General features: G+C 41.5%; 1 protein-coding gene across 1 annotated transcript in view; it reads right to left on the bottom strand.

Annotated features, from left to right (window-relative positions):
* HECW1 (HECT, C2 and WW domain containing E3 ubiquitin protein ligase 1) overlaps window positions 1–25,917 on the bottom strand; it is a 436,908-nt gene that overhangs the window by 15,968 nt on the left and 395,023 nt on the right. Inside the window, exons 25-26 of the mRNA XM_004708163.4 lie at window positions 1,389–1,487; window positions 303–432 (exon numbers count right to left, since the gene is read on the bottom strand). Of these exons, the coding sequence (XP_004708220.2) occupies window positions 303–432; window positions 1,389–1,487 (229 nt within the window). The remainder of the gene's footprint in view (window positions 1–302; window positions 433–1,388; window positions 1,488–25,917) is intronic.

Below are 25,917 nucleotides of genomic sequence, written 5' to 3'. Positions count from 1 at the left end.
CATTGTGGAAAAGTAGATATTTGAAAGCTAGTGAAGGAAAGAATGTAGTAGCGTACAGATATATAGAAACCTTATCTTTGTATCACACAGCTTACAAGATACTTTCTACTCCATTATTACATTTTTGGATAATTTCCAAAAACCTACATACCAGAAAACCATGTTACAATAAGAAAAAAGATGGACAGAAACATGGACCACTTCATTAAAGCCAGTAGTCGTCAAAGAATTGTGTTTTTGAATGAGAGTCCTTTTCTATTTTAAAGAGCAAGTCCCCTTTGCAAGCCACACATTACACAAACCTGCCCAAAAACCTCTTCGTTAACAGTGAAAGTGAGGTCGAGGATATCTGTAATGTTGTTGTCCTTCATCCATTGCAAGCTCTGGTGGAATTCCTCATCCAAATATTCCAGGTCACTCAAATCACAGGGCCTGGGTGAATGTTAAAGGAGAGAGGAAGACAGTTACTGAACAAATGACCTCCCAGAGGTGTTTGCAAAATGTGGTTATTCCACTCTTGGCTAAAAGAGCATAAATCAGCTTAACTCTTTTGAATAATACTGATGTCACACATTGATTAAATTATCTTTTGGGAAAGAAATACAAAACATTTACAATAAACTTGAAATCATTAGTGACTTGTGGACTCTTTTCCTGGCAATTGGAGTAAAGTATCATTTTTATTTTTATTTATTTATTTTAAGTCATTTTATTGGGGGCTTGTACAACTCTTATCACAATCCATGCATACAGCCATCGTGTATCAAGCACATTTATACATATGTTGCCATCATCATTCTCAAAACATTTTCTTTCTACTTGAGTCCTTGGTATCAGCTCCTCATTTTCCTCCTCCCTCATGTACCCTCGATAGTTTATAAATTATTATTATTTTGTCATATCTTATACTGTCCGACGTCTCCTATCACCCACTTTTCTGTTGTCCATGCCTCAGGGAGGAGGTTATATGTAGATCCTTGTGATCGGTTTCCCCCTTTCTACCCCACTTTCCCTCTACCCTCCTGGTATTGCCACTCTCACCACTGGTCCTGAGGGGTTCATCTGTCCTGGATTAAAGTAGCATTTTTAAAACAACTAAGTTACAAATAGATCAATTCCAGGGCATAGCTTAGTACAATCTTTGTAATGTTATTTTAATTACCATATGAAAGGATTCATGTTACGCACAGAACATTAGAATTGGTAGTTTCCCACTACTATCCTTACATAAACTTTCCCAGTGTCTTTTTATTATAATACAACATTGATGGGACAGCTAAGCATTCGGAACAGTAAGTTGCCAAGAGTGTGGTGAGGGCAAAACAGAAAACTAGGCCAGCCGTGCCAGAGGCAGGGCTGCGTGACACCTTCATCTGCAACACACTTACAGTCTCAGGAGTGCCTTATAGAAGGGCCTCGTGAAGAATGCGTCTAGGAGGTACTGATGGATCAGAGCCAGACCTAGGATGCGGCCACTAAACCGGAACCTGAAACACAGACCAGGTAGAGAAATGTAAGGGCAGGCAAGATTTTACACTGTTAAATATTTCTGTTTCTATTTGCATCGGGCATGTTTCTTTTCAGTGTCCATCGTATACCACTTAAGGGATTTGCCATTTGATGAAGCCCAGAAGGAAGGCAACTGTTCCTCCTCCTTCTTGTCCACAAGCAAGGCTGATGGGCTTGGCGCGCAGTAATCCACCACTCTGCCTACATGTACCAGATCTTTCCTCCCTCAAAGCTACTGGTGGGTTTGGACCACAGACCCATTTGTCTAGTAGTCAAGTGCTTAACCACTGTGCCATTATATTGGATAATTACCCATTATAGCCATTGGCATGGAGTCAGTTCTGACTCATAGCGGCCCTATTGGACGGAGTAGCACTACCTCATAGGGTTTTCAAGGTTGTTGTCTTTTTTTTTTAATAATCATTTTATTAGGGGCTCATACAACTCATCACAATCCGTACATACATCATTTGTGTCCAGCACATTAGTACATATGTTGACTTCATCATTCTCACAACACCCGCTTTCCACTTGAGCTCATTTTCCCCCCTCGCTCCCCGCTTCCCCCTTCCCCTGAACCCTTGATCATTTATAAATTATTATTATTTTATCATGTCTTACCCCATCCAATGTCTCCCTCACCCACTTCTCTGCTGTCTGTCCCCCAGGGAGGAGGCCATATGTAGGCCTTGTAATCGGTTCTCCCTTTCTCCCTCACCTTCCCTCCACCCTCCCGCTATCGCCACTCTCTCCACTGGTCCTGGGGGGTTCATCTGTCCTGAGTTCACTGTATTTCCAGTTCCTATCTGTGCCAGTGTACATCCTCCGGTCCAGCCGGATATGTAAGGTAGAATTGGGATCATGGTAGTGGGGTGGAGGAAGCATTTAAGAACTAGAGGAAAATTGCATATTTCATCATTGCTACACTGCACTCTGATTGGCTCCTCTCCTCCCTGCAGCCCTGCTATCTTTTTTAAAAAATTCAAATCATTTTATTGGGATCTCTTACAGATATATTAACATTCCGTAGTTCAATCACATCAAACAGTATTGTACAAGGGCTACCACATCAGTTTCAAAATTTGGTCTCCTTTATCCCTTCCCTCCCCCAGCCTATCCCCAGGACATTATTATTATTTTTCCCTATAGTAGTTTTTCTTTCTTTCGTTGCCATATCGTACCCAATCCGATATATCCATTCACATACAGTTCTGCTGTTCGTTCCCACGGAGTGGGGTTCTACAGTCATCGATGCTGTCAGCTCCCATTCCTCCCTCCAGGTTGCTGTCTTTATGGAAGTAGATTGCCACACCGTTCTTCCATGGAGTGGCTTATGGTCTTGAACCTCTGGACCTTTCCTTAGCAGCAGGGTGCTTTCACCACCACGCCACCAGAGTTCTTTGTTGGATAATTAATCTTCTGTAATTTTTGCTTGATCTTGTCCTTGGCCGTGACCCCACTCAATGAGCTTGTTTGCCTGGTCTAGCACCCTATGGAGACATCATTCATGTGGGTCTTGTTTATCTTTGTCATCTACCTCAATAGTAGGGGGCCTTTCTGGTGTCCTATCTAACTAGGTTTTCACCCAACCATGGACTTGGTATTTGTATTTCTCAGATCTTCCTGGTTGGAATTTTCAATGAATCTCTCTCCACTGCCTTTCATGAGGCTATTTATAATCCAAAGATTAGGCCAGGTACGAGTCGCCATTGAGTTGGCTCTGACTTACAGCCGTTCATGGGTATCAGAGAGGACTTATGCTCCAAAGGGTTTTCAGTGGCTCTTTTTTGGAAGAAGATCAGTTGACCTTTCCTCCAAGGTACCTCAAGGTAGACTCAAATTTCCAATCTTTGGCTTAACAGCGAAGCCTATTAGCGGTCTGTACCACTCTGGGACTCCACACAATTCCAGTATTAAAGAACTGCTAAAAAATTGTTAAAATGAATAGATTATTTGATTCCATACAATAAGCATGGTTATAAATAACAGCACTTTAGCATGGCATGTTTAAAGTCATTAGTTAAAAAAAAAACAGTCCTTTTCATATGAGTAAAATGTGAATATTAGCTCAGAAGAGATTAGAGGCAACCAGGATGTCAGTAAAGGAGCAATGTAGCTGCATAGGCTCCTAAGAAAATCTAGATCATTTAGAATTCTGGAGGTCAAGTTACACTCCCCCGCTCCGCTTTATCCTTCTTTGCTGGACGTCTTAATAACTGGCAGCCCCTGGACACGCCACACCTGCTCCGCAGAGATTTGTGGAAACGACATAAAAAAGTCAGTTGCCATGGAGTCCACTTTGATTCATGGCTACTGTCCTCCAGAGGGTTTTCAATGCCTGATTTCAGGAGCAAATTGGGTTATTCTCATGATCTTGAGTCTTGCAAAACTTCTCATAGTTATGACTATCCATTTCACAAGTTAAGAAATCAAGGCTCAATAATAAGCTTAGAGCTGGAACCAGGATACACACCCATTTGTATCTGATACTAGGCCAGGCCTATTCATTTTTTGTCCATTTTGAGAAAGTGAACAGAGCAAGTGATAAATACATCTGGGACTAGGCTGCCTGGCGTGTGACCTTCTACATCAGCAGTTCTCATCCTGTGGGTCACGACCCCTTTGGGCATCGAATAACCCTTTCACAGGGGTTGCCTGATTCATAACAGTAGCAAAATTATAATTATGAAGTAGCAACAAAAATAATTTTATGGTTGGGGGGGTCACCATAACATGAGGAACTGTATAAAGGGTCGTGGCATTAGGAAAGTTGAGAACCACTGCTCTACATGTATTTAATCTCCATGAGCTCAGATTCTTCTTCCAGAATATTAGCACATAATATTCTCTCTTTGGATGTTAGCTATTATTGATATTAGTATTTTATATTGGCTACCTACACCTCTTTGTACTAAGTAGAGTTTAGGTATCAGAAATCCATCTGTAAACTAACATTAGCCAAGTGGAGTCTTCATTATAAGATCATGGCTGTGTCTCATAGAATCCACAAGTCAGAATGTGGTTGGATCTCAGGAACATGAGCTTCTGAGGCACTTGACTCCCTTCTCATTTGGCCACGCCTCTACTCCACACCCTTCCCCATCCAACATCTAGCTACCCTTGGCTCCTCTCTGCACTTGACCTTTCTCTTTCACTGCCAATAACTCCCATGCTGTACATCCTGAAGTTCAAGCGCCTAGAGATACCAACTTGACTCCTTCTGACCGAGGATCATAGTTCCAACAAGGTTCCCTAATTGTCCCATCACAGGTTGGATGTGGGATGCCTACCCTGAATCAGTCAACAATTACTAGAAGTATAGGGTTGGGCGAGTAAATTTCAGTGTCTGATGTCTGACTTAGCAGTTTGCAAATTGGATCACTCTTGTTTGCCTCTCAACCAGGAGCTGAGGTCCAATGAGATGCAGGAGATGGTCCTTTCTAGCACAAGGGACTGCAATGCAGACTGCCAGTAAAGAGTGGTTTAGTTGGGACACATGGAACAGAGGGTAATCCAGGATGCGGTATGGCACTGATGTCCTACATAACTACCCTCTAGTTCTTAAGATTTCCTCCCCTTTCTCTTAAGGGCTTTATGTGTTTTACCTCATGTTAGCTTTGCATATGCTCATTGGTATATTTGGATATGCTCTTAAGATTTCCTCCCCTTTCTCTTAAGGGCTTTATGTGTTTTACCTCATGTTAGCTTTGCATATGCTCAATACATGGAAATCAAGATAGAGGACCCCTCAGAGACAGTAACAGGAGTAGTGGTTCCTTGAGGGTATGGGAAGAGAGAGGAGAGAGGAAGGGGGGAAAGGGAGCTGATAGTATTGATGATTGGCTAACCCCACCCAATGGGATTGAACAGTAGAATTGTATGTGAAAGGATGTATTGGAATGTGTAAGATATGTCAATAAAAATTGTATTTTTTGAAAAGAATGGTTTATTTGCTTTGCATGGGGTAGACCATAAAATGGAATTTCTACAGACCAAATTGTCCTGGTTTTACAAGCTGACATAGATAACTAGTAGGCCCTAGATCTTCTCTCATGACTGTGCAAGCAAGCCAGCTATGATAACGGTCTGACTTTATCTAAGCACAGACAGGATGGCTCTTGGCCAGCCCCGTATAGATGGTACAATACAAGGCTAGAGTGTTGAATGCTGAACTACGATCTGGACTGTGTTTTGTATAAAGTAGGATAGAGTGACTGTATCATGCAAACCCAAAGCAAGAGCTTAAAAGGCATATGTTGGAACTTACATGGCATACGACTCGACAGGGGAAAAAGAAAGGACTCCTGTGAATAACTATGCACTTCCTTTCCTTATCTTGAACAACTATTTGTTGGAAAAAGATGATTACATTTTCTGTTCACATAGGTTGAAAATGTGTATGAATGATGAGGTAGAAAGAAAACAATCTTCTTTCATATCTGGATCTGAGACAGCATGCCCTCAAGTATCGTAAGGAGATAACCAATGAGATGCCACTTCACACCCACAAGGAAAGCTTCTGTAAAAATCAAGAACCAAAGCCCCAAAAAGTACCGGTGAGGATGCTGTAGAGTTGGAACACTTGTCCATTGCTGATAGGAATGCAAAATGGTAATGCCATTGTGGGAAACAGCTCGATGGGTTCCCCAAAAAGTGAAAGGGAGAATTATCAGATGACCCAGGATATCTAGTCCTGGCCATAGACTCAATGTGTTGAATTAGGGGCTCAACTGGATGCCTGGGCAGTGTTAATAATTGGTGCTCCAGGCCCTACTGCTTGAGAACCCTGTGTATGCTTGGGTGGTCTCAGTCAACCCCTTCCTTTCTGACAGTCAGAGGAGTCCTGTTTGATCTTGAGAGCCAGTCCTGCCCATAGGCGTGACACTGCTGCCTCTTTTTTTCTGGGCTAATATTCTGGAAGTCAGAACCCTGGTAGCACAGTGGATTGATTACCTGTTGCTCTGCTAACCACAAGGTCAGCAGTTTGAAACCACCAGCTGTTTGGTGGGAGAGATACTAGGCTTTCTATTCCTGTAAAGATGAACCATGTCAGAAATCCAGAGCGGCAGTGCAATTCTGTCCTGTGGGGTCACCATGAGTCAGAATCGACCAGATGGCAGTGAGTTTGAGTTTATTCTGGACATCACAACTGAACTCCGCTTCGTCTTTGTTCTCAGAAATGGTGGATATGCCTTATCCTCCAGTGCTGCTGCTCTTGTCTCAGGTTCAAGGTTTGCTCCTTGAAGTGGCCAGTGCTCATTTTTATTTTGTTCCTCTGTATTGTTCTGTTCTGTTAGTGGAACCTTGGGGCAGAACTGCTGAGCTCTGACGTTTTATTGGGGATGTTTTAGAAGTTTACTACCTCTCCTGTAAGCCTGAGGATGGTGAGATCGTGGTGGGTCAACTGCCAACACTCAGTCGCATCTAGACCACAAGTGTTGCTGCGGTCTACACTTTACCAAATGCTTCTCTGCTTCTTTGGGCTTCAGTGTCCTTCTTTGCAATTTACTTTCAGTTGCTCCCTTGCCTCCTACAATCAGGTTGGACATGGCTACACATGCCTAAATGTATTGAACTTCTCTTCCCAGGAGGGGCCTCACTCCCAGGTAAACCGGCAGCTTCAAATGTGTATAACATGGAGGTAACTGAGGTAAGAGGAGACAAGGCATGCTCCCCAATTTCGTGCCCCAAATGTCTAGACTCGCATGCCTACTATGCCATGTGAAGTCTCATAGGAATCCCCTTTCCAACCCACAGATGGCTATTTTCAACTATCCCTCCATTCCAGTTAACCCGAGGGGCAGAACTCACCAGTGGGTCAGGAATAATCTAAGGCAATAACCTTCCACTGGAGAAAATGAGAAAATGTCTTTCTGTGAATCAGTTTGGGCATAGCTCAAAAAAATCCCGCCCTGTACTCCAGTGATCTGAATGTATCATCATCATAAGAGGTATTTCTGACTTCTAAATAGATGTGACAACTATTTTTTCCATTTATTTACCTACAGTGATGTGTTTCTACAGAAGCTCATTCGGACCTCAAACAACAACAACAACAACAACAACAACAACAACAACCTAACAACAGCAAAAACAAACCCACTGCCATTGAGTCGATCCTAACTCCTAGTGACCCTGTAGGACAGAAGTGAACTGGTCCCATGGGTTTCGCGGCGATACATCCCTACAGTATCAGAAAGCATCCTTTTCCTCTATGGCTAGTGGGTTCGAACTGCTGACCCTTGAGGCTAGCAGCCCAAGGAACAGTTCAATGGGCCACCAGGACTCCATTTGGAATCTCCAGTGCCACACACAAATAGATCATCTATATAGCAGCATACCTAGAAGTTCACGATTAATAGAAAAAGAAAATCCTTTCTGTGGAGAATCAGTGAAATACGAAACATGGTGGTGCGAAGGCATGCTCCATTTTCACTCAGGGACAAGAATACGGACAGCTCAATTTAATGTCACTGCACTGTAAAAACAATGCAAGAAACAAACAAACTCGCTGCCAAGTTAGAGAAGAACGTCCCCAAGTGGGTTTCCAAGACTGTCACTGTAACCCTCCTCTTTCTCTGCTGTTAACTGCTAACCTTGCAGTTAACAGCCCAGTGTATGACCCACAGTGCCACCAGGGACCCCTGTCACTGGAACAATAGCCAGTAGCAATGTCTCTTGGTTTCTGATGTGAGTTCTTTATCAGTGGTTTTCAGTATGCTGTAAGGTTTTGTTGATTGGTACCACAGCCCCTTCCATTCCCTCCTCTAAAAGTAAAAAAGATTTGTTTTGTTTCTTAGCATAAAGAAAAATACAAACAACAAAGAAAGTTCCAAATATAAATATACCCACTCTATCAGCCAACGGCAGAATCTGTTACCACAAGGGGACCCCTTGAATATCAACTAGAGAGTCTGCAGAGATGTTTATGTCACAGAATTAGGCCACACATGCTCTTTGGGCACATCTTCTTGTCTTTTCAAAGTACAGTAGGGAGAACCTCACAGATATAAATGTGCTCCACTGCAATAAAAAGCAAATGATAATTTTCAAGTTAATCTATTTAAATAAATTGACTAGTCCTTACTTGTGCAAACACCATGATCAATGAATACAAACTCAAAAGGTAATCAAATAAACAAATGGTAATATACTTAAGGGAAGAAGCACATGTTCTAGAACATAGGGTATCACCATCCCTTCAATAAACTATGTAGCATTTCATTGTATGGATATGCTGAAGCTGTTTCATCCTTCCCTTACTGATGGAAATCTAAGGAGCTGTCTTCTTGATCAGCTGTTCAGAGGTACTGCGGGGAAGCTCTGTCTCTGGTTGGAGCCCTGGTGTCCTACTGGATTATTCATTGGGCTTCTAACCATAAAGTCAGCAGTTCAAACCCACCAGCTGCTCCTCTGGAGAAAGATGAGGCTTTGGTTCCCAAAATGTATGGCCATTCAAACACAAAAGGGCAGTTCTACTTTGTCCTATAAGCTTGCTAAGAGTCAGAATTGACTCGATGGCTGGGAGTTTGGGAGTTTGGTCTGGTCTCTCCAGTGCGCCATGTAAGCATAGAGTTGTGTTAGCTCTGAGACCCTGGGAAAACTTTCAAAAGTGGGCACACACCTGTCTGTATGAACTCTGGGACCTTGGGCATGCGTGAGCTTTTTTAGAGAGAGCATATGCCACCCTTCAAGTGCACTCACCAATGCTGAATGCCTCATAACAGATCTGAGAGAACTTTACTTGTCTCCACTGAAAACAACTAGGACCACCTTGAACTTTTGTAAAGTTCTTGTGGGTGATTAAGGCAAGAGCTTGGAAATGAACCAACATTCTTAGAAAACATTAATCCTAGTCCATCTAGACTTTGTGCATTTTACTGAGAATCAAAAGATAAGGAGTTTCATCCGTTTCTAGAACATGTGATTCTTCCCTTAAGTGTATTACCATTTGTTTATTTGATTACCATTTGAGTTTGTATTCATTGATCATGGTGTTTGCACAAGTAAGGACTTGTCAATTTATTTAAATAGATTAACTTGAAAATTATCATTTGCTTTTTATTGCAGTGGAGCACATTTAAGCCTACTGAAAATTCCTGAAACATCATCCAACATTTGAAGCCTGTTCAGCAAGGTCAGTTTCTCAAATTTATACCATCTGTCATAGGTCTCCAACCAGGAAGGTTCACCAAAGACCAAGGAGAGTTTCTCCTAAGGCAGAACTACTGTGTGGAAAGATGCGGCCAATACTCTATACCCAGAGGCTACCCGAGGAGCTCCTTGCCTCCCTTCTCCCTAAGAAAGCTTTGCACGGTTACTTGTCATGATCTCAGAGCGTATTTTTAAAGAGATTCTTTAAATAAAAGTAATTTTGGTACTGGCAAAAATGCAGACAAGAAGCTTGGGAAGAGAAAACCCTCTCATTCACAAGGCAGGTTTGGGTTTTTAATCAGAGGGGAAGCAGACTGGCTTGCCAAATCTTTGAGGCAGGGTAGGGGATATCTCTATCATTTGTCTGTCTATCTATCTATATCTATCTATCTATCTATCTATCTATCTTTCTATCTATCAAAACAAACAAGCTGGAATTGTTTTTTAAAGCTATGTATTTAAATTTCTTTTACAAACAACCTTATCACTTTCAAAGTACTCTCCATTACACTTAATACATTTGTCAAATCTGTGATTCTATTCTTGGAAACATTGAATTGTACACATATAATTGTTAAGACAATAACATATTTTGTCATATATATTTAGTCACAATAAAAATAACAAAGAAAGGTCTTTTCAAACAAGTTAAAACGTATGAGAAAAGATTCATGATGGAGAATGAAATGTGTATAACCGGTATATCACAATCACCAATACCAGTTGCTGTGGAGTTGACCCTGACTCTTGGTAATTAACTGCATGTGTGTCCAAGAAGAGCTGTGATCACAGGACTTTCAGTGGCTAATTTTCATTCTCCAGTTGTTTGCGACACTTAGGAACTCCACTGCAGGAGTACTAGGTCATTAAGCACGAGTAGGGGTAAACGATGAGAAAAGGCTGATGAATGAGAAAACCAGAGGCCCTAGAGATCTTTTCTATACCAAATGAGTTCATATCTTTACATTATTGCAGATGGGAAACGATCGAAGGAAATGACATGCTTGGTTTGGTAGTCTAATATGTCCAGGTGATTGTAAGAAACGCTTGGAACTGGAATCGACAGAATGGAGAGCTTTAGATGAGCAGAACTGAAGGGTGACAGGAAGAACTGGCTGTCAAGAAGCTTAGCATAGGCTAACTTGCATGAGAATTTAGGTAGAGATATCTAGAAAAAGTATCTGGATAAAAGATTTGAAGCTCATCAGAGAAGCCAACATTGAAAATCTAAACTTAGGATTCATATTCTGAGATGGAGCTATTTAGAAAACATTAAACCTTGATTCCATATTAAAATATATCTATCATCCCAAACATCCATCATCCATTCACCATTTCTCCAGCCATTAGCCTTAGATGAAATAAAAATATTAATAATATTGACTTCTAGGTAGAAAAATTTCCTCGTGTGTATGACATTTCCTTATAATAGTAATGCACATTATTATGCAATAAAGTAATATGTGTTTATACTTACATATAATAGACATATAAGGAAATATAGGAAATTGTTGCCTTATAATCTAAGGAAGTAGACCTTCAATCAAAAAACATTACAATGTCCATGAAGATAAGGAATGATAATTAGGGATGAGGTTTGTGGATTAGGTGGTCACTGCTGCTGATGGAAGAAGAAGTTTCAGGAACATAGAAGTCAGATTTCAGAAGTTATAGGAGTGAATGAAGGAAAGAGCCATTAGACACAGAGAGTGTAGCAATGGCAAGGCCACAGTGCAAGCATGAATGGAAGGATCTCTAGTCTAGAATGGATGGGTTGAGGGGAGGCATAGGGAGAAAGTCTACCAGGAAAGTGAGAAGGTTGGGCAAGTGTTTGTGGCCGTTTGTTGGTAGGTGAGGTCAGCACAGATCCAATTTATAGCCATCCTAGATACAAGAGCATGAAACACTGCCCAGTCAAACTCTAGTCTTATCATTGTTGCTGTGCTTTGTAGTGACTATGTCAAACCATCTGCTTAAAAGTCTTCCTCTTCTTTGATTGATCCTTTACTTTACCAAACATGATATTCTGCTTCACGAACAAGTCTCTACTGATATCACGACCAAAGCACATGACACAATATCTTGCCACCCTCAGTTCTAAGGAACATTTTGGCTTGACTCATTCCAAGACAGATGGGCGCATTCTTCTACAAGTCCAAAGTATATTCAATGTTCTTCAACACTGTAATTCAAATGCATTGATTCTTCTTTGTTTTCAGCCTGCCTCCCCATGCACATGAAGCAATTGAAAATGCCATGACTTATGTCAGGCAAGTCTCAGTCTCCAACGTGGCACCTTTTCTTTTTAAGATTTTTAAGAGGCCTTTCACAGCAGATTTCTTGACTGTTGCTTCTATGGGCATTGGAAGAATCCAAGAAAAATTCAATCCTTCACAACTTAACTATTTTCTCTCTATCTTATGATATGGACCATTAGTCCAGTTGTGAGGATTGTGGCTTTCTGTACATTGAATTATAAACCATACTGAAGGTGGCAGCTATTGATCTCTACCAGCAAGTGCTTCAAGTGCCCCTTACTTTCAGCAAGCAAGTTTGTGTCATGTGCTTATTGCAGGATGTTAATAAGTCCTCCTCCAACCCGGAGGATGTATTCTTCATTATATAACCCAACTTCTCAGCTGATTTGCTCAGCATACAGATTGAATGTGTACAATGAAAGAATACAACCTTGAAACGTATTTCCTGAATTGAAAATATACAGTATTTCCTTGCTCTTTTTGATGACTGCCTCAGTCTATGCACAGGTTCCGTAGGGCTACGCTGAAGTGTTCTGGAATTCCCACTCTTTGGATTGTGTTCCACAAGCTGTTATAATTAAGTTCCTTTGCATAGTCAATAAAACACAAGTATCCATCTTCCTGGTTTTCTCTGCTTTCAATCAAGTTCCATCTGACATTCCTTGTAATATCCCGTGTTCCACGTCCTCTTCTGAATCTGGCTTGTGTTTTGAATAATGCCCTGACAATGTGCTGCAGTCACCATTCTTGGTTTGTCTGCAGGGAGTTTTACTTGCTGTGATGTTAAGGGAATTGTTCAATGCTTTCTGCATTCCTTCGGATCATCTTCCTTTGATAAGGGCACAGATATAATTCTCTTCTGGAGAATCAGTAGGTCAGTAGCTGTCTTCCAGGTACTTGTTGTTGGGGAGAAAAACTGAGTTGGCCCCCAAAGTTCCTACTGAAGTAGGATCAGAAGTCATTTCCTCAATGTGAAGTAGTTTTTGCTAAGCAGGGACTTTGGGGACTGTAAAATGGAGGATGTACATGGCAAGAGCCTGGTGGGCTTTACTGTAGAACCCACTGATGTCAGAAGCAATGATTGCGATTTAAACTATTTCTCAGAATTATTTCATGTTCTCCCATAATAGAAACACAAGAAGCATCTTTGGCACTGACTACATGAGATGGGCTATCTTATTGATCTATGCCTATCCAATGGACTACATGCATGGGGGTGGGGGGCGGACAGAGATTTAAATGTGTGTGGGAAGAAAGTGTTCTGGAGGCCTGGGTTCAGGGAGCCAATGCCAGACTAGAAGGCAATGAAGAAGCCTGTAAATGGGTGATTGAATGTGATGAGAAGCTGTACAGAGGTTAGTGTACGTGGAAGCTAGACATAGAATAATTGACTAGGTAATTCTAGGTTTTATAATTTCTAAGGTGATGCTGTTCTGGGTTATAATGAGGCTTGGAGGATAATTTCAGAAAGAGGTGGCAGAGTAGAATGTAGGCCAATGACACTGAGGTTAGAAAGGCTCCTTTCGATCTCTAGTGACCTGAGTTCAATAATTTTGGGGGCACTATATAAAGAACTCTCTTCTCTACAAATACCGAAAATCATTTACAGACTGCAGATGCAAGGCATGATTTATATTTCTGTCTCATAGCTTCTCCATGTGTGGAAGCAGTCTTGTAAATTAGCTGAGAAAACTTGGAGTTATTATCTGCCATGAAAGAGACTCTGCAAACGCATGATAATGACAGTATATTATCTTCTGATTACTAATTAACAACCAAAATGAATGTTTAGTCCACATGCCTGCCAAGTCCATTAATAGCACCCTGGCGGGAGTTTGAGTGTAAGCTACTAACCCCAAAGTACAGCAGTTCGAACCAGCCAGCTGTTCCACAGGAAAAAATGTGTGGCTTTCTGCTTCTGCAAAACTTTATAGTCTCAGAAACCCAAAGAGGCTGTTCCATTCTGTTTTATAGGAACTCTGTGAGTTGGAATTGACTTGATGGCACATTTGATCTTTATTTTTATGTTGTTTGTTTATACCTGCATATACTTGACCAATAACGTACCTAGCATTGATTTGATTTTAAAAATTGAATTCAAATAGATGGGTTACCCAAATCAAATTCACTGCCATTGAGTCAATGCGGACTCACAGTGACCCTGTAGAACAGGGTAGAACTGCCCCAGTGGGTTTCTGAGACTGTAATTCTTTAAAGCAGTAGAAAACCTCATCTTTCTCCCACAGAGCAGCTGGTGGGTTTGAAATGCTGACCTTGAGGATTACAGCCAAACGCACAACCACTATGCCACCAAGGCTCCCTGAATGGAAGGACAGCTATGCTAAAATGGATCATTTGCAAGTTTTCACACACCATTCTGGTTAATATCAATATTATGCGTCAACAACACACATGTATCAATATTATGTTTCAACAACAATGTGTCAACAACATTTTTCACAGATTACTATAACTAGCTTAGTTTAATGTGGAAAGGGGGCTGCGAAATGAAGACCTAATGAAACAGACCTTTGTACATAAGGAACACTACCCCATCTTTAATTCCCACTGTGTTCAGATATGCAGTCCCATGGTGGTAGAAATGGTTAACACACTTGACCCTTGTGTTAGTCTAGGTACTTTAGAGAAACAAATCCACAGAAACTCATGTATAAGAGAGAGTTTTATATAAAGGTTAAGTGCACATCAAGAAAACATCCCAACCCAGTGCTGCCCAAGTCCACAAGTTCAACATTAACCCATTAACCCATATGTCCAACATCAATCCACAAAGTCCTCCTCCATCTCACAAAACACACGCAATGATGCTGACTGCAGGAGGAAAGCCGAATCAGTGAATGTGCAAGCATCTCAGCGCTGGCAGGGGTCTCCACACGGCTACTCCAGCACCCAGGGCTGTATTGGGGTAGGTCCATGTGGCTTCTCCTCAGGGATGTCTTGCAGTAAGTGAGCCTTACCAGCTGAAGCAGGGAACTGGCTAAGGCAGCTGCACCCTGGTCTGACCATCAGAAAGCAAGAGACCCGAGAATTCGAAATGCAAGGCTCACTGAGCCATTTATCACTCTGACCTTCAATTAATTCCACATGTGTTTATTGGCCAGGTTGGCACAATAAACTACCTCACCTGCTAACTGAAAAGGTGGCAGTTTGACTCCACCCAGAGCTCCCTTGGAAGAAAAGCCTAATGAGCTACTTCTGAACAATCAGCCGCTGAAAATCATACGGAGCACAGTTCCACTCGGGCCCAGATGGGGCGCCACAGCTCAACACCGACTTGATGGCAACTGCTTTTTTATTGCAAGGCCAGAGTCCTAATTCTCCAGGTTGATTCCACTGTGGTCTTGTTTTATGAGCGGAGACAAACGACCTGTTCTTCAGCTCAGTTTTCCTGTTTGCCTTACAAGCCATAATAATGACTTTTCTACTTACAGGCCTCTGGATGCATGGGGGAAGGTTGGCGAATTGTCTGGAAAAACCTGACAGAAGCGGCACTAGACACCCAACTTCTGAGTGAGTTGTCATCCTGCATCATGAAACGCTGATGCTTTTCTGGTGGAGAGGCTGGGAACCAGGCCCAACTCAAAGGTTATCCCTCTTCGGCAGGTCTCTGGGGCACTTTTTGTTACGCATATTATTGTGTAGTTTATAACCTGAGCCACAAAGGCATACGTTTAATTTCATGTAAAAGGAGAAGTTATCAAACTTTAGAATGAGACATGGAGTCATGAATTATATAGAAATTTGACCCCCTCAAAGCAGCTTATTTGGAAAATGCTCTGAAGTTTGTGGTAGCTTTATTTAACGGGTAACCCAGGAAGGTGAAGCCTTGGAGGGATCTGATTTTCTGAGGTGCACAAACCAGAGAATAGAGAAGTGACAAGACCATTGTGCTCCATGCTGGCCCACAGGACCTGCTGACTTTTTTATACTGTGACCCTCTCTTGCCTGTGACTCACAGAACCCATGGTATTCTGCTAGAACTCAGAGTAATGTTGAAAACATAATCATATTTATGTAACCCAAACCACTTTTAGGTTATCCATTCATTTATTTCTTTAAAAAAATTTAAATCCTGTCTACCTAGGCCTCAGCTAAAATGACATTCCATAATTTTTATATGACTGAAAAAATAATGGCTCTAGCATTAAGCTCCTGTGCTAAACAAAGGTATGTACTGATACAATTGAGATATCAGGATTACTTGTAGCAATTTAAATAATTGGTTCTGAATTAATTGCATGAATGGAGGGGGGAAATAGATTTGAAGATCAAACAATATAACAAATCCACAAGATGTTGAAGTTTGACTCCTTCTAAGTAGTTTGATTGTTTTAAAATTTTACTCGATTACAGTTTTCTTTGGATAATCAAATACCAAGAGCAAGTCCTTAGAAATCTAGAGAGCTAAAGGAAGCCAGTCATGGAGTTGGGTTGCTCTCCAGCATCCGAAACTGGAAGCTCTTCCTGCCTTTTCCTCTTCAAAGATCCCAGGCAGCTGTTTGGTCTGTTCTTGGCTGGACCTAAGACCTAGCATCTGATTATGTAACACGCTTTGTTGAGAAATCGAGTTCTCATCAGTTGAGGTTGAGTTGGCTTCACTTCATGATGAACTTGTATGAAATGGCTTCCAAGAGTTCATGGAAAAATGCAATTAAAAGGTGATGAATTTTTCTTCCCATGAACCTTTCCATGCACCTTCACTAGAGCCTCATAAGGGCTCATAGCATGCCTGAGCCCATTCTTTTGGTCATTGTGTCAGTCCATTACATTGAGGGCTTCTCTCCTCACAAACCAGGATGTTCTTGTCTAGTGAGTGGTTGTTCAATATAGCATGTCAAAGCAAGTGAGGCAAAATCTGGCTATCATTGCTTCTAAGGGCCATTCTGATTGCATTGCATCTAAGAGTGATTTGTTCAATCTTGGCAGCCTATTACATATTCAGCATTCTTTGCCCAAACCACAGTTTGAAAGAAGAAAGTATTTGATCTTTCTTTGTTCTTTGTCAAGCTTTCTCAAGGAATGAAGTTTGTTGTTGTTTTTTTAAAAATTTTTTTTGGAATGAAGTTTTTGAAAAGGATCCTGGCTTGGGTCTGACCTTGGGGCTTCGGATGCTGTAGTCGTTAGAGTGACATATTTGCTTTTAAAAACTTTTAAGATTTTTTTTTTCAACAACAGCAGATTTGCCCAATGTGCAATGTCACTGGATTTCCTGACTGCTGTTTCCACACACATTGATTGCTGATAAAAGTAGAATGAAATCATTCTAGTTTTAGAGTGATTCCCATTTCTCTTTCACAATGATATTTCAGCACATGCCATTTACAGGTGTCCATCAATTATCCCTCTTGTCAAATGCTGTGGTTTACTGGATGCCTTGATCTTATTCTCCATTGGATCAGGAAAGAACTGGCGCCTATTGCTGTCCCTGATCCATGTCTGCCAACTCTGATTTTTAGCACTTCTCTTTTCAGCTCTCTCGACTATTCTCAATTTAGAAAGTCCAGTCTGGTTAGTTCATGTTGTTCCCATCTCTTCAGTTATTCCAATGCCTGTCCCTTTCACACTCTTCACCCTTCTGGTTGCTGTTAGGTGCCATCAAGGCAGTTTACATAAAAAAATATTTTAAAATGTATACTGGTAAACTTTTCCCAACCTACATATATTAGTGAGTGTAATTCCATTGGCTTTCTCCCATATTCAGCTTGTGTCTATGTGTCCAATTGGATACTATTGTTCTTACTGTTATTGCAAATTTGTAACAGTAGTTACACCTCTGTGGTCTTTACTTTGGGGGCTCCTCCCCATGTCTTCCTTTGACGTGCTCTGTTTTTTCCTGACCTGTCTCAATGCACCTTTCAAAGATAGGCAGCATGGATTTCCATTTATTTAACCAAACCATATGTATTCCCCAAACACAGTGTGAGTTAGTTAATTAAAGTATAATTTTTGATCGTCATTTAGTATGTTAGCAATCTGAAAACGTGAATGTAAATCATCTACTCAAATTAAATGAACTGATCCCCTTGAAAATCCTTCCTAGTTGAAGCGCTAACACACCAAGGGCAATCAGAGGACAGTAAATAGCGTCGCCCAGCCTTGTGGGGACAGAAAGTCCCACTAATGTCTGTGCATACAAATCTGTTTGTAACTCCTTTCCCATGTTACAACCATACAGGAGAGGTAACTGTAATACCATAGCCAGAAACCCAAGCCTACTCTTTCTGTAGTGGGAACTTGGATTGTTTTTCTCCCAACTGTCTTTTCAGTGTTAAGTCTTCAAGGACAAGTTACAGCCCCACTGTGTCTCTCTTCCCAAACACCAATAAGGGATAATCTTGTTGCTATTTGCCTACCTACCTCACAGGAGAATTAAAAGGAAGAACCACTTAATGTTAATAAGTTCTTTGAAGATGAAAAATACTTAATTACTATGTTCTATTATATTAAACAAATCCATCTCAAAGATATTTCTCTCTCCGAGATTATCTTAATGTTGATTAATTTAAAAATTGTTTCCCAAGCTAATCATTTAAATATATAAAATTGTCATGATGTTCCCACACCATGTATGTTTCTATGCTTCATATGGTATGATTGCACGTATTTGAAACTTTCATGTCCTCGAGGAGCTTTGCTGGTGTAGTAGTTGCACAGGGTTCAAACCCACCAGCTGCTTCTCAGGAGCAAGTGGGACTTCTTCCTGCAGTCTCAGAAACCCGCAAGGACAGTTCTTCCCTGCCCTGCAGGGTTGCTATGAGCCAGGATTGACGTGATGGCAGTCAGTTTGAATGTGAGTTTTTGAGGAACCCATAGGTGCTACAAAGAGTTGACACACTTGGCTGCCAACTGAAAGGTGGGTGTATGACTCTCCCCAGAGGTGCCTTGGAAGAAAGTTCTGGTCATCTGCTTCCATACGATTCTGTGGAGCTTCTTTCTGCTCTGATGTACACACGGTTACTATGAGTCCAGATGAACTCCCTGGCAACCGGTTCTTCTCTCTTTTAAAACGAAATGTTCTGTGTAGCTGACTCTTCCTCTGTTGGTCTGCACCCATGGGCATCCTCCTCGCCTTTCATCCCACAAAGTAGACAAGGGATTCTGTTTTATCCAAAGGGAAGGCCCTCATGGGTTCCATGCCTCTCTATACTGGCTTTTGCCTTCAGCTTGCTGCCTCTCCCATACTGTGCGATCAGTGTTGTAGCTGCTCTAGAGCGGATGGTGACCCCTGGTGACCCCAGGCGTTCCTGAGTAGACTCTCTCTCTAGGTATTTTGGAGACAGAGTCAGGACTGTCCTCGGAGGCACCTCTGGTTGGGTTTGAACCACCAATCTTTTGGTTAGTGTTTAACTCTGTCCTTGTTTGCAATCTACCCTTGTTATTTTCCTCCAGTACAGCAGAATAAGGGTGCTATCGCTTATTCCACAGCGAGGCCCGCATCCCTATACAGCCAATTCATTTCTGCCTCCTCGGGGCTCTGATTTCACCCCCCTTATTCCCGTCCTCTCTGAGAAGTCTTTTCCTTTCTTCCTACAAGGGGTCCTCAAAAAAATCTTACACTCTGTAAGCTTCTCCACATAGTCACCTCCTAGACAGAGCAATTTTCAGGGTTATTTACTGGGTTATCTAGCATCAATTAATGCCAGCCTAACTCCGTTTGAAAAGTTAACTCAGGACCAGCAGTAAGGGGCAAGTGCCTACAACAATATGCCCCTTGCAGCTGATCTGGAATAAATATGAGTGGGCTGCGGTTTGGGTTTTCCCAGTTCCAGGGAGCATGGTGCTGGCGCCGCCGCACCCTGCATCACTGTCATTCCCACTCCTCCCTGCACATTCCTGTGGTCTGAGTTCAGAGCTTTGTCCCAGGCTTGCCCAAGGCTACTCTCCCGACCTCCACAGTCAATGGTGGATTTGGTTCAGGTCCTGGCATCCCCGCCAGCGCTTGACTCTGTGATTGTTTCCTCCTGCTGGGGTGATGAAACGCTCAGGCGAGCGGCTCAAACTCATCAGTTACTCTGCCGGAGAACGAGGTAGCAATCTGTGTTCATAAAGATTACATACTTGGGACCACTCTAGGGCAGTTCCACTCTGCCCTCTCGGGCTTGCTTCTGTGAGTTGGTGTCACTCAGCGACAATGAGGTTCCCATTTGACTCCCGTAGATCAAAGGCAGACTCTGGCCTGTTGCTGGGCAGATCAGAATTCAACTGTTCTTACCTCACCAGCATGAAGTACCCTGGAGCAAATCCAAGGAAATACTTCCAGCCCGCAGGAATCTCCAAGGGGTGTGGCTCTTTCTAAGGTCTTCCCTTCTGTAGAGTTTATTAGGCAACTACCAGCTTGCCGCTAGCTGCCAAGAAGTCAGCCCTGCGTCCTGTGATATCATGTACAACAGAATTCAACCCTGCTTTGTCCCGCACCGGCCCCTGATACAGTGTGGACCAAACTGTTATCTCAGTTGTAGGGCTTTCGCTGGCTGACTTCTCCAGAACTCGATCTCCAGGTCTTTCTTTGGAGCCTGTCTTAGTTGGGAAGCTCTACTGAAACCTGTTAGGCATCATAGCAACACACAAGCTTTCACGGTCTGATGTGTGATGGCTGTCTTCTGGTTGGAATCCAAGTCTGGTTTCCTCCCCAGCGGCTGAGACCGCCATTGTAACACTCATAGGAAGGAAGTTAATAAAGCAAGTAAGAGATTGTCTTCTGGACCGAACAAAAGGGAACCTGTGGGACACAATACAGCTGCTCCCTAGGGTTCCCAAGGCTGGAGTCTAGGGGAGCAGACTGTGGATTGAGGCTAATGGGTTCAAACCACTGACCTTTAGTTCAAATTTCACTTAGCCACAATGACACGAGGGCTCCTTATGAAACTATAAAACCCACCCACCCACCATGAAGTACCCCTGTCCTCTAGCCGATTCAACTAATAGTGAATGGATATAAGGTTTCTGCGATTGTAAATTTTAATGGGAGCAGACAACCTCATCTTTCTCCCTCAGAGAGGCTGGTGAGTTTGAACTGCGGCCCTTCTGGTTAGCAGCCCAGCACCTAACTCACAGTATCTTAAAGAATAGTTTCACACACATATTGCTGAACCTGTACACATTTTGGTGACCTTGCTCATCAATGGGGCCCACTCGCTTTCCCAGCTGTATACAGGGGTAGACTAAAGCCGGGAGTGATTCTGCCTCCCACCAGATACTTGGCAATGCATGGAGACATTTTTGGTTGTCACGGTTGGAGGAGTCATAAAGTGGGCAGGAGCCTGGCATGCTGTTCAACATTCTACAATGCACAGGGCAGCCCTTCACCACTGAGAGGGCTCAGGTCTTGAATGGTGGTAGTGCCAAGGTCGAGAAACCCTGGACTGAAGGACCCAATCTAGCAAATGTCTCTATAAAGTAAGTGCACGTACTGTGAAGAAATGAATGCCATCCACCATTTGCTGAATGCCTACTGGGTGCCAGCTCATTCTACCTCTTTACAGCTACCATCAAAGACAGGCACTATTATCTCTCTGTTAATAGGGCATGGAGCCCCCTGGGTGGCACAAATATCACTGCATTTGGATACTAATAAGTTGATGGTTTGAATTAGAAGAAAGTGCTGTGATCTATTTTAAAAAAAATCAACTATAGATTGTCCTAATGAGCACAATTCTACTCTGAAGCTCATGGACTTGCCAGAACTCTGGATGGGTTACAAGGAAATTGGTGCTGGTTGGTTATCAGTAGAACACACAGGGTCATGAAGCAACGGAGCATCCGCAGGTGTGTGAGCTCCGGTTTGCCTGGCTCTGGAGCTTCCTTGTGCTTTGTGGCACCCTGCCTAAAGACCAGGAGGGGGCCACCTCAGCCAGAAAGCACGCAGCACATGAGGGCAAGCAAAGACAATAACGGCTGCCCGATCCCGTTTCAAAGAGAACACAAACCCTACCATGCAAAGCAGGCAGAGTGAGATGGGTTCAGAGATAGAGACAAAAGTCAAGAGCAGTGCATTTTTCAGTTTTACACAAAAACAGAAATGGAGACAAAGACGACTCTGGGGAACAATTCCAAGTCCCCAGAGGAGACCATTGCCTTTTTCATGTGTTCTTATAGTGAGTTTGAGTGGGAATCCCATTGGAAAAAGAGTTTCAGCTATGAGCATGTGAAACTTAAGAGAAGATGGATTTATTTATCTTTAGCCGAAGTCTTAGAAAATAATTCATGGAGTGATACAGAATTTTGTTTGTATGTGTGAATTTTACTACGGTAAAAGGAGGTTTTAAAAAGTTTGTGGAAATTTCCATTATCTTTTAAATAAAAATTTCCATGATTTTTTTTAAGCTCCTTGTGGTAGTTACATAACTTCATGTCAACTTGATAAATAAGTGTAGGGGTGGAGTCTAGCCCGTCAATCAGGCCACAGTCTGATGATGCCTCCTTGCGGGCATGGCCTCATGAGGATCCTGGGAACTTCCTCTCTCCTCTCTTCCTGTTGACAAGCCACACAGAGACTTGCTGTGAGACCTGCGAAGAGGCCCTCTCTCCACTTCACCTTTCTGTTGAAGAGCTGTACTCAGAGAGCAGGAGGAGCCACGTGGAGACCTGTGCCAGCACTGAGATGCTTCCACCGCCATTGGATCCACAAGACTTTGCACCCATTGGCCTGTGATCTTGCTGCATTCTGCATCATTGTGTGTTGCTGCGTGAGTGAGTCTGAAGTGGGATTTATGGACTCATATCAGACTTCTGGGCTAATATCGAACTTATGGGCTTGATTTGGGCTTGGATGTTTTCTTGATATCCAATTACTCCGTGATATAAAGCTGTTTCTTTTAGCTATGTGAGTGTCCCTGAATTTGTAACTCAAGTCAACCCAGTCTAACATACTCTCTAATTAAAAAAAAAAAAAGCTCTTTTTACCATTTTGAAGTGTTCAATTCAGTGACGTTAATTACATTCACCTTTTTGTGCAATCATTCACAAAATCTATATTCAGAAGGTATAGATTACCACAAAGAAAGCCTCAGTATACCTCAGAAACCCACAGGGGCAGTTTTACTTTATCCTATAAAGGGTAACTATGAGTCAGAATCACCTTGATGGCACAAGTTTTGTTTTTTAATTTATCTCCCCGCCACCCCCCGCCACCACACATACTTCTTAAACCCAAACCACAAATTTCTTTTCAAGTTTTTTTTACTTTTAGCAAGGAAGGTTGTGTCATCTGTATAGTGCTAATGAGTTAATGAGTTGTTATTGAGTCTACAATCCTGACACTGCATTTTTCTTTATATAGTTCATCTTCTTGAATTGTTTGCTTACCCTACCGATTGAACAAGTACTCAGAAAGGATCCAACCCACACATGAATATTTCTTGAATGGAAACCATGCAGTGTTCCCTTGTTCTCTTTGAAAGACGGTCTCTTTGGTCTATGTACAGAGTCAGCGTGACTCCTATTAAGTAAGTGTTCTGGAATTCGTCATTCGTAATGTTCTCCGTAATTTGTTCATAGATGAGCCATGATATCACTTGTTCCACATCCTCCTCTGAATCTGGCTCATATTTCAGACACCTCTGTTGATGTACTGCTGCGACTATTTTTTAATTCACTTAAGTAACATTTTTCTTGCCTGCGATACAACCGATAGTTTGATAATTTCTGCATTCTGTTGGATTATACATTGGGCTGTTAACCCCAAGATTAGCATTTAACTCTCTAGCTTCTCTGAAGGAGAAAGATGAGGTTTTCTGTTCCTGTGGAAATGTACAGGACTTGGAACCCTAAGGGGTAGTTCTATTCAATAGTCGCTATGCATTGGATTTGACTTGAGAGCAGTGAGCTTGGTTTTGACTTTGGTTGGGTCACCTTTCTTTAGGATGGGCATGAATATAGATCTCTTCCAGTCAGTCAGCCAGCTTGACTTTAGTTCTTACAGCCTGAGAAATGTGGAGCAGATTCTTCACTTTTGGTTTTTCTCACTCCAGGTCTTTGTCTACTTTATCATAATACTTTAGTCTACTTGAGCCACTCTTTGAAATAATTTTTTCCAGCCTTTGCTTTATCCTTTTTCTTTTCATTCATGTTAGCTAGTCCATATTCAAAAGTATGTTTCAGAGTTTCTTCTGATATCCATTTGATCTCAATGTCTTTTACTTTCTTCATGTATGATGTTCTTAATGTCTCTAACAACTTGTTGGATTTTTGATCATTCATGTTCTTTGTGTCAAATCTATTATTGAGATTGTGTCTGAATTCAGGTGGAATATAATCAAAATTGCATTTTATGAACTTGTTTTAATTTTCCTCAGCGTTAACTTGTACCTGCTCCTGAGCAATTTATGATCTTTTCTGTAGAAGGCCCTGGTCTTGTCTGCTTGGTGAGATTGGGCTTCTGTTTTCTTTTGCTACAAATATAGTTGATTTTATTCTTGTGTATTCCATCCAGGGAGATCTATGTAATAGTTGCTCTTCATGTTGTTGAAGAAAAATAACCTCAATGAATAAGTTATCAGTCTTACAAAATCCATCATGCAATCTTCAATGTTATTTCTATCGCCAAGGGCATAATGTCTAAATAATCATCTTTCTTCTTCATTTCCAACTTTTGCATTCTAATCAATGTATCTTAATTACATGTTTAATCCATTTCAGACTATAGAAGTTGTAAAAAGTCATTGATTTCTTGAACTTAGGCATTGGTTGTTGCTGTGTAAATTTGAAAAGTTGGTGTATTTATATAATACAGGTTTGGGGTTATACTTTTTCAGTGTTTGAATGGTACTAATCATGCTTTTCTCCTTTTTTCTTCATTCAACAGTGTGCCATGAGGAAATCCCTCCATCATCTGGTGACACTTTAATACAGCATTTTAGGCCTTATAGTATTTATTGTGCAATGTAGATCTGTTTGATGGATTTAATGATTTCTTTGCCAATGGGCATTTGTGCTGCTTTTAGATTTGTGCCTTTACACATGATGCTGTCTTCTTAGGCAGTTTAGGACAGCTGTTGAGGTCAGGACTTTAGAGTCAAACTGGCTGGGTTTGATTCCTAACTCTACGGATGGGAATTGGGGCTTTTCCCAGCTCCTTGCTAGTGTGAACTCTCTTGGGATGAACATGGGAGAGCACAAGTCTATTGGTGTCCTGTCTCTTACTTCTTCGGGGTATATTGTATGGTGTTTCTATTTATAAGATCTCTTATAATAACAATAAAACCCACGACCATTGAGTAGATTGCAACTCATGGTAACCTGTTAGGATTTCAGAGACTGTAAATCTTTACAAGAGCAGATGGATTTAGAAAGTCCTTATATCCTACTGCTTTTATTTTCATAGGATGGATTCATGATCCCAAGGGTAAATGTGTTTTAAATTAATCTTTGACCAGTAATGTATCGGAGTACCCTTTTACCTGTGTTCTTTCTCACTAGTTTTTGTCATTTTGATAGGGTTAAAGAAATGTGTAATCATCACTTAATTTGCATTTCTGTAACACTGATAAAGTTGAAACTCTTTTCCTGGGTTTGTTGAGTATGTAAATTTATTCTCTATTGAATGATTTTTTTAAAATCCCTTGCCTATTCTTCTAAGGTTTTTTTTCCTTTCTTCTTTTCAATTTGTATGTTACAGAGTTTGATCCCTCATTTTCCTAAAATGCAAAGATTATTTTTCAGAACTTGAAGTTTGTCTTTTTATTTTGTCTATTGTATTTTTTTAATCTATAAATGTTTTCATATTTACATATTACAATAGAATTTTCCCCCTTTTATACCAGGGTAGGTCAAAGTCAATTGCTAGTTGGGTTTCAGAGTTCGTACATGGATATGCTTATTCCAAACAAAATGTGTTTAGACATGTCTTTGTGTTCAGTGGATGGCTGCTTGTCTTAGTCTCATTAGCATGGCTTCAAAAAGGGTCCAATTTCCTACTCATTCTCCCTTTACCCTCCCTGTTTCGCCACACACACCACTGGTCCTGTAGGGCTCATCC

This window comes from Echinops telfairi, unplaced genomic scaffold, assembly GCF_000313985.2.
Source record: "Echinops telfairi isolate 266 unplaced genomic scaffold, ASM31398v2 ScPeMD7_7;HRSCAF=31, whole genome shotgun sequence".
NCBI lineage: Eukaryota > Metazoa > Chordata > Mammalia > Afrosoricida > Tenrecidae > Echinops > Echinops telfairi.
Note: the sequence above shows the minus strand (reverse complement) of the source record. Positions and strands in the feature narration are given on the sequence as shown.